Source organism: Salvelinus fontinalis, chromosome 18, assembly GCF_029448725.1.
Source record: "Salvelinus fontinalis isolate EN_2023a chromosome 18, ASM2944872v1, whole genome shotgun sequence".
In the NCBI taxonomy this organism is placed as follows: Eukaryota; Metazoa; Chordata; class Actinopteri; order Salmoniformes; family Salmonidae; genus Salvelinus; species Salvelinus fontinalis.
Window position 1 is genome coordinate 24,868,930 of NC_074682.1, and position 14,353 is coordinate 24,883,282.

The window sequence follows — 14,353 nt, forward strand, 5'->3', positions numbered from 1 at the left end:
TACCATAGACACGCAGAGCAGAGATCCTTCACCCAAATACATTTCAAATCAGTTTCACATATCCTGGCATTTAATCCTAGTAAAAATTCCCTTTCTTAGGTCAGTTAGGATCACCACTTTATTTTAAGAATGTGAAATGTCAGAATAATAGCAGAGAGAATGATTTACTGCAGTTTTTATTTCTTTCATCACATTCCCAGTGGGTCAGAAGTTTAAATACACTCAATTAGTATTTGGTAGCATTGCCTTTAAGTTGTTTAACTTGGGTCAAACGTTTCAGGTAGCCTTCCACAAGCTTCCCACAAAAAGTTGGGTGAATTTTGGTCCATTCCTCCTGACAGAGCTGGTGTAACTGAGTCAGGTTTGTAGGCCTCCTTGCTCTTTTTCTTGCTCTTGCTCTTTTTTTCTCGCTTTTTCAGTTCTGCCCACAAATTTTATATAGGATTGAGGTCAGGGCTTTGTGATGGCCACTCCAATACCTTGACTTTGTTGACCTTTAGCATATTTGCCACAACTTAAGAAGTATGCTTGGGGTCATTGTCCAATTGGAAGATCCATTTGCAACCAAGCTTTAAATTCCTGACTGATGTCTTGAGATGTCATTATGGCCATTATGGTCATTATGGCCAAACAGTTCTATTTTTTTTTCATCAGACCAGAGGTCATTTCTCCAAAAAGTACGATCTTTGTCCCCATGTGCAGTTGCAAACCGTAGTCTTGCTTTTTTATGGCGGTTTTGGAGCAGTGGCTTCTTCCTTGCTGAGGGGACTTTCAGGTTATGTCGATATAGGACTCGTTTTACTGTGGATATAGATACTTTTGTACCTGTTTCCTCCAGCATCTTCACAAGGTCCTTTGCTGTTGTTCTGGGATTGATTTACACTTTTCGCACCAATGTACGTTCATCTCTAGGAGACAGAAAGCGTCTCCTTCCTGAGCGGTATGACGGCTGCGTGGGCCCATGGTGTTTATACTTGCGTACAATTGTTTGTACAGATGAACGTGGTACCTTCAGGCGTTTGGAAATTGCTCCCAAGGATGAACCAGACTTGTGGAGGTCTACAATTTGTTTTCTGAGGTTTTGGCTGATTTCTTTTGATTTTTCCAGGATGTCAAGCAAAGAGGCACTGAGTTTGAAGGTAGGCTTTGAAATACATCCAAAGGTACACCTCCAATTGACTCAAATGATGTCAATTAGCCAATCAGAAGCTTCTAAAGCAATGACATAATTTTCCGGAATTTTCTAAGATGTTTAAAGGCACAGTCAACTTAGTGTGTGTAAACTTCTGACCCACTGGAATTGTGATACAGTGAATTATAAGTGAAATAATCTGTCCGTAAACAATTGTTGGAAAAATGACTTGTCTCATGCACAAACCAACTTGCCTAAACTCTAGTTTGTTAACACGAAATTTGTGGAGTGGTAGAAAAACAAGTTTTTATGACCCCAACCTAAGTGTATGTAAACTTCTGACTTCAACTGTATGGCCTCTCATCCCATCTATATGTTCAATGATCACCCCAAATACCTCCAGTCAAATAAGCTTTGTTATATAGCGTTACATCCATTCCCCCCTCTGAAAAATGTGAGCGTGTGAGTGTGTGTGTGTGATGGTTGGTTCAGGGGTAATTAAGACATTAAAAAGACAAAAGGAAAACAATTAGTCATGGAGATATGCTCCTGTCCTCTGTGGCATATCCTCAATGACCCCCCCCCCCCCCCCCCCCCACACACACACACACAGAGAGAGAGAGAAACAGCGCAGCCTAATCTGCCCTGAAACCCAGCCAGGAGTCAAACACACACTTGAGAGAAAAGCACATTCTAAGAGGAATGCTGGAATGAGTCCAGAAAGCCACATTATTGTTGCTTCGAGGGAATGAAGCAGAAGTTTAAGCTAATTAAAGACTGAAACTGTCTGCTGTTAAACAGGCCTAAGAGGAATTTAATTGTGCTACTTTGTCTCAGACTTCTTCTGGGGAATAACGTTAGAAACACACACACACGTTTGTGAGATCATGCATCTCTATTTGCCACACAGAATCAACAGGAATTTTATGCTAACGAGGTTTCAAAGGTCAGCATTGTGAAGACATTGAGTGTCTGTCTGTGTGTTAGGTCTCCTGGCTTTCATGCAATTTGAATTTGCTGTCCAGATATTGGACTATTGCCAGGAGACGTTGTCAACAGCCTAGTGTTTGTCTACGTTAAAAAGAAACAAAGACAACATCAGAGAAGCATCAAGACCATTAGAAAAGCATCTAACATAGACACTATCTCCACTACCACATTCAACATCAACACAGCTATAAATGGTTAAGATGGCGCCGACAGATATGGCAGCTCTGCTTCTAGCTCCTAAGCAACTTTGCAGTATTTTTTTGTTGTTGTGTCATTTCTTACATTATTAGGCCAGAATGTTTTTTGTCTTATTACATACAGCCGGAAATAACTTTTGGATATCAGACCGGCGGTAACTCACCAGCATTACGACCACGAATACGACTTTCCCGAATTGGATCCTTTGTTCGTACCTCCCAGGGCAATTAAACTAATTCCAGAGGCTGCTCCAAAACACCACCGGACGTGAAGAGGTATTCGGAGTGGACTTCTAGTCCGACTCAGGAGGTGTGCACACAATCCACCGCTTCCGAGTATATTACTCGCTAATGTTCAGTCTCTGTATAATAAAGTAGACGAACTCAGGACGAGGATCTCCTTCCAGAGAGACATCAGGGATTGTAACATACTCTGTTTCACAGAAACATGGCTTTCATGGATGTACTGTCCTCGTCCCTACAGCCAGCTGGATTCTCAGTACATTGCACAGACAGGAATAAAGAACTTTCTGGGAAGAAGAAAGGCGGAGGTGTATGTTTCATGATTAACTACTCATGGTGTGATTGTGATAACATACAAAATCTCAAGTCTTTTTGTTCACCTGACCTAAAATACCTCACAATCAAATGCCGACCGTATTACCTCCCAATATATTTCTCATCGGCTATAGTCACAGCCGTGTATGTTCCCCCTCAAGCCGATACTATGACGGCCCTCAAAGAACTACACTGGACTTTATGTTAAATGGAAACTGCATATCCTGAGGTTGCATTTATTGTAGCTGGGGATTTTAACAAAGAAAATTTGAGGAAAACGCTACTGAAGTTCGACCAACACATTGACTACTGTAGTACTCGCTCTGGAAAAACATTGGACCACTGCTACTCAACTTTTCAAAATGCCTACAAGGTCCTCCCCTGCCCTCCCTTTGGCAAATCTGATCACAACTTAATTTTGCACCTCACTTCCTATAGGCAGAAACTCAAACAGGAAGTACCCGTGCTAAGGTCTATTCAACGCTGGTCTGACCAATCAGAATCTACGTTTCAAGATCGTTTTGATCACGCGGACTGGGATATGTTCCCGGTAGCCTCTGAGAATAACATTAACGAATACACGGATACGGTGACTGAGTTCATCAGGAAGTGTATAGGACATGTTGCACCCACTGTGACTATTAAAACCTACTCAAACCAGAAACTGTGGATAGATGGCAGCATTCACGCAAAACTGAAAGCAGGAACCACCGCATTTAACCATGGCAAGATGACTGGGAATATGGCCGAATACAAACAGTGTAGTTATTCCCTCATTAAGGCAATCAAACAGGCAAAACGTCAGGACAGAGACAAAGTGGAGTCACAATTCAACGGCTCAGACACAGACTAAAGGGAAGACCAGCCACATCGCAGACACCGACGTCTAACTTCCAGACAAGCTAAACATCTTCGCCGGCTTTGAGGATAAAACAGTGCCACTGATGCGGCCCGCTACCAAGGACTCTCCTTTTCCGTGGCTGACGTGAGTAAGACATTTAAGCATGTTAACCCTCGCAAGGCTGCCGGCCCAGAGGGCATCCCTAACCACGTCCTCAAATTTAATCTCTCCCTATCCCAGTCTGCTGTCCTCACTTGCTTCAAGATGTCCACCATTGTTCCTGCACCAAAGAAAGCAAAGGTACCTGAACTAAATTACTATCGCACTTCTGTCATCATGCAGTGTTTTGAGAGGCTAGTTAAGGATCATATCACCTCTACCTTACCTGACACCATAGACCCACATCAATTTGCTTACCGCCCCAATAGATCCACAGACGATGCAATTGCCATCGCACTGCACACTGCCCTATCACATCTGGACAAGAGGTATACCTATGTAAGAATGCTGTTCATTGTCTATAGCTCAGCATTCAACACCATAGTACGTCCCAAGCTCATCATTAAGCTCAGTGCCCTGGGTCTGAACCCCGCCCTGTGCAACTGGGTCCTGGACTTCCTGATGGGCCGCCCCAGGTGGTGAAGGTAGGAAACAACACCTCCATTTCGCCCCCTCCTGTCCTCCAGCCCCCTCCTGTACTTTCTGTTCACCCATGACTGCGCGGCCACGCACGCCTCCAACTCAATCATCAAGTTTGCAGACGACATAACAGTAGTTGGCTTGATTACCAACAATGACGAGACAGCCTACAGGGAGGAGGTGAGGGCTCTGGGAGTGTGGTGCCAGAAAAATAACCTCTCACTCAACGTCAACAAAACAAAGGAGCTGATCGTGGACTTCAGGAAACAGCAGAAGGAGCACACCCCTATCCACATCAACAGGACCGCAGTAGAGCAGGTGGAAAGCTTCAAGTTCCTCGGCGTACACATCACGGACGATTTGAAATGGTCCACGCACACAGACAGTGTGGTGAAGAAGGTGCAACAGAGCCTCTTCAACCTCAGGAGGTGGAAGAAATTTGGCTTGGCCCCTAAAACCCTCACAAACCTTTACAGATGAGAGCATCCTGTCGGACTGTATCACCGCCTGGTATGGCAACTGCACCACCTGCAACCGCAGGGCTCTCCAGAGGGTGGTGCGGTCTGCCCAACGCATCACCGGGGGCAAACTACCTGCCCTCCAGGACACCTACAGCACCCGATGTCACAGGAAGGCTAAAAAGATCATCAAGGACAACAACCACCCGAGCCACTGCTTGTTCACCCCGCTATCATCCAGAAGGCGAGGTCAGTTCAGGTGCATCAAAGCTGGGACCAAGAGACTGAAAAACAGCTTCTATCTCAAGGCCACCAGACTGTTAAATAGCCATCACTAGCCGGCTTCCACCCAGTTACACAACCCTGCACCTTAGAGGCTGCTGCCCTATATACATAGACTTATAATCACTGGCCACTTTAATAATGGAACACTAGTCACTTTAATGATGTTTACATACTGCTTTACTCATCTCATATGTACATTATATACTGTACTCTATTCTACTGTATTTTAGACAATGCTACGACGACATTGCTCAATCTAATATTTATATATTTCTTAATTCCATTCTTTTACGTGTGTGTATTGTTGTGAATACATACTACTGCAATGCTAGGAACACAAACATTTCACTACAACCGCAAGAACATCTGCTAAACATGTGCATGACCAATAACATTTGATTTGAAATTGGCAGTGATTTCTGGTATATCATCTAAATAAATAAATCACAGCAGTTTTTACCTGATTGAGTACATTTGTAGAAAACAGCTAGATACATTTTGAAGTGTTGCATTTTGAATCATGTGGAAAGTTAATCACTTCCATGGATATCACGCTGAAATCAATAGAACAGGGGGCAAATGTTTGGGGTGTAACTGTTTAAAACTATTCAAAGGCCTCACGGAAACTTGGAATAACCTGATTTTGGGAGGCTGACAACACGGAAAAGGGATCAAACCACTTTTCTGTTAGTTAACTTCAGCGAATCACGATGCGGCATAGGATATCGACAGTGACAACAGTTGGCTGCTATTTACTTTAAGTGATAGTTTGACTGTCAAATCCGTGTATTGGTATGTGGCCAACAAATGTTTTATAGAGAGCCGCCCAAAAATGTTTGTGCCAATTAAGTTAGAAAAGTCCTGTGCACCCCAGAGCGTGTTACAAAATCAACAGTACAAAACCAAAGATATTGATCTGTTTCAACCAATCAATCTTATCTCATCGTGATGACTATACACCTATATACTAAAATCACAAATCTGAAGTCAAAAGGATGTGCAAGCTTGCGTAAGGTTGTAACACAAACTGTCCACATCAGGGAAATTATTATTATATTATTTAATATGCCAAAATAATTAAACAGTTTAAGATGATAGTATATGTTGCCCACTCACAAACGACATCTATTTCTCTCTCGTTTAACCATTTAGAGAGTTTAAAAATGCTCTCAAACTGCATTTAACTGCACGTTGTAGACCAGAGCCTCCATAGTCTGTGCGGCATCCTAAATGTTTGACATCCCCACTCTAAAACACACTGCAGACACCCTCAGCAAAGCACTGAACATTAAGACCACCATCTGCAAAGCATCAAACCATAGAAATGGAAGTAAAGAGACAACCAGCTCAGGAATAAACACATCCCTAGAGCTCCAGTAGGGGAGAACAATGTCTAGATTATCTTCACTCCAAGGACCAGCCATGGTTAAGGAGCAGTACAGCCTCTGCATCCGTGCTTTCCTGCATTCTCTAGGCCAGCAGCTACAGTAGGCCAGTTCAGTGAGGGCCAAATGTGTATTAGAGTTGGAGAGGTTGGGGAAACAAATTCCCATGCTTTTTCATAGTTCAACTTTGTCGTAAAAATGCCTCAAACTGCACCAACATTTTTTCCATCAGTGAAAGAAAGCAAATTACACATCATACAAACAAACGGTTTTAAGAGTTAGAGTGAGTGAGTGAGTGAGTGAGTGAGTGAGTGAGTGAGTGAGTGAGTGAGTGAGTGAGTGTGAGAGAGAGAGAGTGAGAGAGAGATACAGTTGGTGGTATTTAGAATGGGATAGAGAGAGGGAGAGTTCTATCAACATTCGCATACATTCGCGGGTATGTAGTGATAGAGGGGGAATAGCAGGGGAACCAGAAATCATGCAGTTACCTGTACAGGGCAAGCACATTACCTCCTGTGCCATCAGACGTCTGGGTAGATGCACAGAGAGAGAAAATACATTTTTGGGCAGAGCACAGCACTGCTGCTGATGAAGCTAGACCAAATAAGAAGTCAGAACCACTCTCGACACACAAACACACATCCCTGTGGTACCAACTCAGGTAGCAGAACTCAATAGGCCTTGTGTGTGTGTGTGTGTACTCCTCTTCTGATACGGGTCCAGTGCTGGTCTGGTATTCTGGGAGGGTGTGGGGGGCAGGTAAGTGATGAAAGCAGGTCCTTGTTACCCTCTGTGGCAGTGAAGCCAGTCCTCATTCCCCACTCTCATCCCCTCCTCTTCCTCACCCACCTAAACTCATACCCATCGTCCCAAATCAACCCACCTCCTTCGCACCCCTTTCTAGGTGGTTACGGGTAACTTGTACCTGGAGCTAGTGGTTAGGGAGAACTGCACGTTGAGGACAACACACTCGGTGAAGACTAAAACTAAACACAAGACAACTTAATTACCTTAAATAATATGACTCATTATCATATTATGGCCTACTTCAGGGGTTCCCACAGTTTTGGGCCGCGACCCATTTCTGATGTCAAAACATTTTGCAATCAAAGTGATGTAAATAAAGGGCAATGTTTACTTTTTTAATTGGGAATATGACAGTATATTACAAATCAGTCTGAAAGTACTTTTGACAGTATTTCAATCTGAAGTGAAATCATCATTGATGATGTTCTTTTAGCCCCAGTCTGATTTAGTGTCTGGTCCTGTCCTCTCTGTTCTAATGAGTCCTACGCAGCTTGAGGGAAACAGAAGACACATGAGGCTTTTTCTTTGTGACCCAACTTTTTATTTCATAATTTTTTTCTCAGTTCCTGCGAGTCTTATCTTTCAGTGATGGGGTCATAATATTTTGTAGCTTAACCGTTCAGCGGATAGAGCCACATTTGTAGGAAGAAAATAGAAACAACTCTGTTTATTACAACCACTTCTAGCGGCTACCTGAGGTTTCTGACATAACACAGGTCTATGAACCAAGCACGACTTCTATTCGATTTTTGATTCTCACTCGTGACCCGATTTTCAAGTCAGGCGACCCCACATAGGGTCGTGACCCATAGTTTGGGAAATGCTGGCCTACTTACATTTCTGATGATTAGTCACAAAGCTTTGGAGGTGTGTGTTGTGATGTGGTATGTGTGTGCTTGTGCATGTGTGTGGTAGACAGACACACATGCATCCACATGTTCGTATATTATTGTGTTCTTCTAAAATCTAGATCCTAATGTTCTGGGTCGAGACTTGCCCTGTAGAAGTCTCCTCCCACCACAGAGGATTTTTGTGGTGGGTTCCCATGGCAACAAACCACTTGACATCCCATTTCACTTCCCTAACTCCTAACCACACCTCCCTCTATCTTAAACAGCTCTGTACTCTTACCAGGACTTCCTGGAGACTTTGGATGCAAATAGAGATGAAACAAATGAAGACAATTCTAGCCAATGAAAACATAGAATCTTTCACACACAAACACCCACCCACCTCCTCCCTCACGCCTGTCAATCAATCTCACCATGACCAATCAGACTCTTTGTCATGCTTCAGAAGACAACGAGAACCGCCATTCCCAAAATTCCCAGGTGACCCTTATATCACCCATAATGCTGCAGCTCACAACTCGTGTGCACGCGCACACAGTAGTCTTACTGTTGGTTTGACAGTGAGCTTAGTTAGGTGTCCTGGAAGGAAGAGAGAATCTTCAAAATCACCTACTGTACAGACTGCCTCTCTGTCTACTCCACTAGGAGCACAAACACATTGCTTAGGGCAACACACACAACCATCCCCCTTTCAGGGATCACATGAGTGAAGAAGCCTTCTCTCTCATTACTAAACACACATAATACATACACGTAATTTAGCAGTCGCTAAATTCTCTTATCCAGAGCGACTTACAGTAGTGAGTACATGCATTTTCATACTGGTCCCCCATGGGAATCAAACCTGCAACCCTGGCATCGCAAGTGCCATGCTCTACCAAGTGAGCCACACAGGACTGTGTAATACAGACATACACACATACAGTATACACACACCAGTCCCTTTCAACACTCAACCACCAGCCCCTCACTCTGACAGGGATTAGTCTCTCTCAGTCTTCTTGTGATTGTATGTATCTCTTTCTCGCTCTCTTTTTCTCTCTCTTTTTTTCTCTCTCTTTTTCTCTCTCTCACATCAATGAATGCATGCCATATACACACACATGCATACTCACACACAACCACACTCCAAACCATAGCAGAGGCCTTTCAACATCCAGACAATCACTGTTGATGGTAATCACGTCCCCCATCCACTTAGACAGGCATGTTCAAACTCATCACACACACAGGCAAACATTGCATGTGCATGTACTACTGCACAATTGACAATGCATCTCAGTTATCTGATGTGGCGTCCTCTTCTCTTTCAGACTCCAAGGAATGATACATGTTTATAGTATTTGAATGGGGCCTTCTTATTTCCTGCTCTGTCCTTATGTACAGGATGGCACTTTTCAAAGGAGCTTAGCATCGTGCAGTGACATTGCCTTCCCTTAGACCTGGAGTACTGTCAATGACACTACAGATCACTCACCTGTGGTGGGTGTGGGGGTTGGACTGGGGGTGGAGATTGGGGTGTCCGTGGGGGGGTCGGGGTGCAGAGTGGGGGGACATGGGTCCCCATCATCAGGGGGCTCAGGTGAGCTGACAGGAGGGCTCCTCTCCACATCCATTGGCATGGCTCACTGGGGCTGGGGGAACAGGAGTCAAGCCTGAGACAGAGAAATGGAGATATAGTCAGAAAACCTACATCCACTCTCAGATGGCACGTTTTGTCTCTAGTGTTACAAGACAAAAACATTAGATCATGCTCAGCACACCAATCATAGATCATGCTCAGCACACCAATCATAGATCATGCTCAGCACACCAATCATAGACCATGCTCAGCACACCAATCATAGACCATGCTCAGCACACCAATCATAGACCATGCTCAGCACACCAATCATAGACCATGCTCAGCACACCAATCATAGACCATGCTCAGCACACCAAACATAGACCATGCTCAGCACACCAAACATAGACCATGTTCAGCACACCAAACATAGACCATGTTCAGCACACCAATCATAGATCATGCTCTGTACACCAATCATAGATCATGCTCAGTACACCAATCATAGATCATGCTCAGTACACCAATCATAGATCATGCTCTGTACACCAATCAGCAGAGCACCCTCAGCACACCAATCAGCAGAGCACCCTCAGCACACCAATCAGCAGAGCACCCTCAGCACACCAATCATAGATCACCCTCAGCACACCAATCAGCAGAGCACCCTCAGCACACCAATCAGCAGAGCACCCTCAGCACACCAATCAGCAGAGCACCCTCAGCATGGAAACGGAAAAAGGAGAGAAAATCTACCAAACAAACCAAAAATCAAATTACCATGCAGTGTTGGTACTGAGTATTTAAATCTCATAAATTACCATGCAGTGTTGGTACTGAGTATTTAAATCTCATAAATTACCATGCAGTGTTTGTACTGAGTATTTACATCTCATAAATTACCATGCAGTGTTTGTACTGAGTATTTACATCTCATAAATTACCATGCAGTGTTTGTACTGAGTATTTACATCTCATAAATTACCATGCAGTGTTTGTACTGAGTATTTACATCTCATAAATTACCATGCAGTGTTTGTACTGAGTATTTACATCTCATAAATTACCATGCAGTGTTGGTACTGAGTATTTACATCTCATAAATTACCATGCAGTGTTGGTACTGAGTATTTACATCTCATAAATTACCATGCAGTGTTTGTACTGAATATTTACATCTCATAAATTACCATGCAGTGTTTGTACTGAATATTTACATCTCATAAATTACCATGCAGTGTTTGTACTGAGTATTTACATCTCATAAATTACCATGCAGTGTTGGTACTGAGTATTTACATCTCATAAATTACCATGCAGTGTTTGTACTGAGTATTTACATCTCATAAATTACCATGCAGTGTTGGTACTGAGTATTTACATCTCATAAATTACCATGCAGTGTTTGTACTGAGTATTTACATCTCATAAATTACCATGCAGTGTTGGTACTGAGTATTTACATCTCATAAATTACCATGCAGTGTTGGTACTGAGTATTTACATCTCATAAATTACCATGCAGTGTTGGTACTGAGTATTTACATCTCATAAATTACCATGCAGTGTTGGTACTGAGTATTTACATCTCATAAATTACCATGCAGTGTTTGTACTGAGTATTTACATCTCATAAATTACCATGCAGTGTTTGTACTGAGTATTTACATCTCATAAATTACCATGCAGTGTTGGTACTGAGTATTTACATCTCATAAATTACCCTTTCTTCAGAATGTTGAAAATGTTTCAGAATCCTAACAGTGTATAAAGTTCAGAAGTTGGCCAACTTCGAGGGATTTGAGAGTGCCAGCTCAGCTGCATGTTCTTGACCACCTCTGTGGGACAGCTGTGCCTCCGCACCCTCACACTCCTCATGCAACACACACGCAAGGCCTCTGTCACAGCTCAATATATAGCACAGCCAGTCAGCCATTCACATAGGCTATTCATATTTCATGTATTGTACTCTCATGTGACACGAATCTCCACTTCTCCTTTCTCATGAGTCATGACTATCTGGACTCATTCTAGAACTTTCTTGGCCATAATTGATTTCACCATGGTCAACAAAAGTCTATATATTCAATGGGCTTCTGCACTTTTAGTAATCTGAAATGGCTTTACAGTTACAATAGCATATTATCTCAATTGCATCTGCAATATGTGCATCCTACAAAGGTGATATGATAATAAAATCGAAATGTTATCAAACTCTTAATGACTTATGCTATTTTAAAACATTTAAATATGTTAGAAAACGTTATGAAGTTGACAAAGTCCTCAAGTGTATACAGCTGTGTTAAGCTGAAGGCATCTTCACATTATGTTTACCTAACGAGTCCATGCATGCTCACCCTAAGCCAGCCCGACTCAACCCTGTGGGTCCTGTTCAAGCTCGATTTATAATAAAGCAAACGGCAAGGAGTTGGACAAGAACTCCCAAATCCACTTACTTAGTGTTGACTGGGAGTGGGACACAGGTCACTCGATGTTCGCTAATTCATTTTCTGACCCCTTTCCAGGTAGACTCTCCTCTCACTCTCCGGTGATCTCCACTCCACTTCTGCTCTCCTCTTATCTAACTTTCGCGTCTCGAAGACACCACAACTCTTCTTCTCGTCTCCATAAAGTCCTTCATGGAATAGTTTTAGCGCATTTCTCGATGCAAAAGTGGATTTAGGACTTTGTCCGATAAATTTTTCTCTCCTTTCAAAGCGAACCCTTTCGGCGACACTAGTTCAGTCTGTGCCGTTCCTCCGCCTGTCAGTGCAGCGCAGATGTAAGTTCGAGCTCTAAGGGCAGTCCCTAGAACAGTCTTTGTCTCGGGTGCAACTTTCCGAGCGCTTACAGAGGTTTGACAGTTACAGCTCGGCTCTTTAAAGTCCCCAAAGACGTTGTTAAACTTTCCAAACTCCCGATTTGTCAGCTGTGGCAGAAAAATTAGCTTTGAACCTTTGGATATCATCAGCCATGTCCATACTTCACTCAACCCTCTCTTTCTCACCTTCTCTTTCTCTCTCCTCTCAAACGCTTGTCTGGAGACAGCTCCAGTCTGTTAGACAGGAAACTTCAGTCAGCACTGATTACTGCGCTTCCTCCAGGCACAAACCCCTAACCTAGAACCAGAGACGGGATCTCAGATTATTTCAGATGCGCTACATATTATTATGCATGCCTCAATATAATAATTAGGATTACGATATCAATGTGTATTACCGTAGTAGAATAATATAGGGCTACCAGCCCAATAAACAATAATCAGATAATTGTAACTGTGAAATTGCTGGACTATGTAATACAATAGTACATTATGATGATGTATGACCACATTTTTAACAATAATCATAAATAATCTGAATAATTGTAAATAATTTATCCGAATAGGCTAGCCTAGGCCTACTTTATGCATGTCTGGTCCTCTCATTTTAACAAATGGTTCATGTTAAAAGTGCGTTTAGGTCGTCTACACAACAATTAATTGTGTATAGCCTCCGCAACTCGTGTCGTTATCGTATATCAAACAGTTGAAAAGCCCCATTCACGCCATTCGCGCAGCCTCATCCTAGCGCAAGGCGCACCTGGCGTGGTAGCGAAACTGATGAGAGTCGTTGGTGTGATTGACGTGTGAAGGACTGGTGGAGGCGCGAAGTAAATTGCCGCGGTAAATCATCTTTAAGCGCTTTCAAACAAAATAGTCTGCATTTTTCAGAGCGAGAGAGGCTTGAAGTTCAACAACACACGCATGCCAAATCCTATTCAATTTGTCTCACAAATAAATCACCCTGTTACTGGATCTTGACACTAGGTCAACTGTAGCCCATCCTTTCTCTTATCAAGATGTTTAGGGTGCACAGGTGTCATTTAATCAATCAATCAGTCAGGTTATATTCTTAACACATGTTACCCATTTGAAGCAGCTGAAAACAAAGCAAGCTTTGTAGTGAAAAAACACAGAGAACACTATATATAAATGCTTTGAGGTGGCTCTTTTAAAAACAAACTCCCATGATCCTACTAACGTTTTGTAGGCCATACTCTGAAAGACCATGACTAACATAATGATAGGGTCTGCACAGTGCTCACTTAACTGCTCTGGCACAAACCATTATTATAGTAACAATGTTTGAGACCTGACAAATGTATGTTCAGGTCCACACTGCTTTACTAGCCTACTAGGTGTGTACTGGAGAGCAGCAGTTAGCAGTTCACCAAATCTCGAATAAGACTGCTAAACAAGACTGCTAAATAGCTAACCCAGACTACCCACCTTGACCCTTTTTTTCACTAACTCTCTTGCAGTGACTCTATGCTCACACACTGGACACACATACACTAAGTATATTAGGAAAACCTTCCTAATATTGAGTTGCACCCCTATTGCCCTCAGAACAGCCTCATTTCATTGGGTTATGGACTACAAAGTGTTGAAAGCATTCCACAGGGATGCTGGCCCATTTTGAATCCAATGCTTCCCACAGTTGTGTCAAGATTGCTGGATGTCCTTTGGGTGGTGGACCATTCTTGATAGACACGGGAAATTGTTCAGTGTGAAAAACCCAGCAGCATTGCAGTTCTTGACACACTCAAACCGGTGCGCCTGGCACCTACTACCATACCCAGTTCAAAGGCATTTCAATCTATTG

The 14,353-nt window shown here is 42.9% G+C and overlaps 1 protein-coding gene across 1 annotated transcript in view; it reads right to left on the minus strand.

The window, feature by feature from the left end:
• LOC129815193 (myoD family inhibitor-like) overlaps positions 1–13,434 on the minus strand; it is a 60,995-nt gene extending 47,561 nt beyond the window's left edge. The window contains exons 1-3 of the mRNA XM_055868699.1: positions 13,289–13,434; positions 12,164–12,826; positions 9,621–9,798 (exon numbers count right to left, since the gene is read on the minus strand). Of these exons, the coding sequence (XP_055724674.1) occupies positions 9,621–9,765 (145 nt within the window). The 5' untranslated portion in view covers positions 9,766–9,798; positions 12,164–12,826; positions 13,289–13,434. The remainder of the gene's footprint in view (positions 1–9,620; positions 9,799–12,163; positions 12,827–13,288) is intronic.
• Between the last annotated feature and the right edge of the window lie 919 nt (positions 13,435–14,353).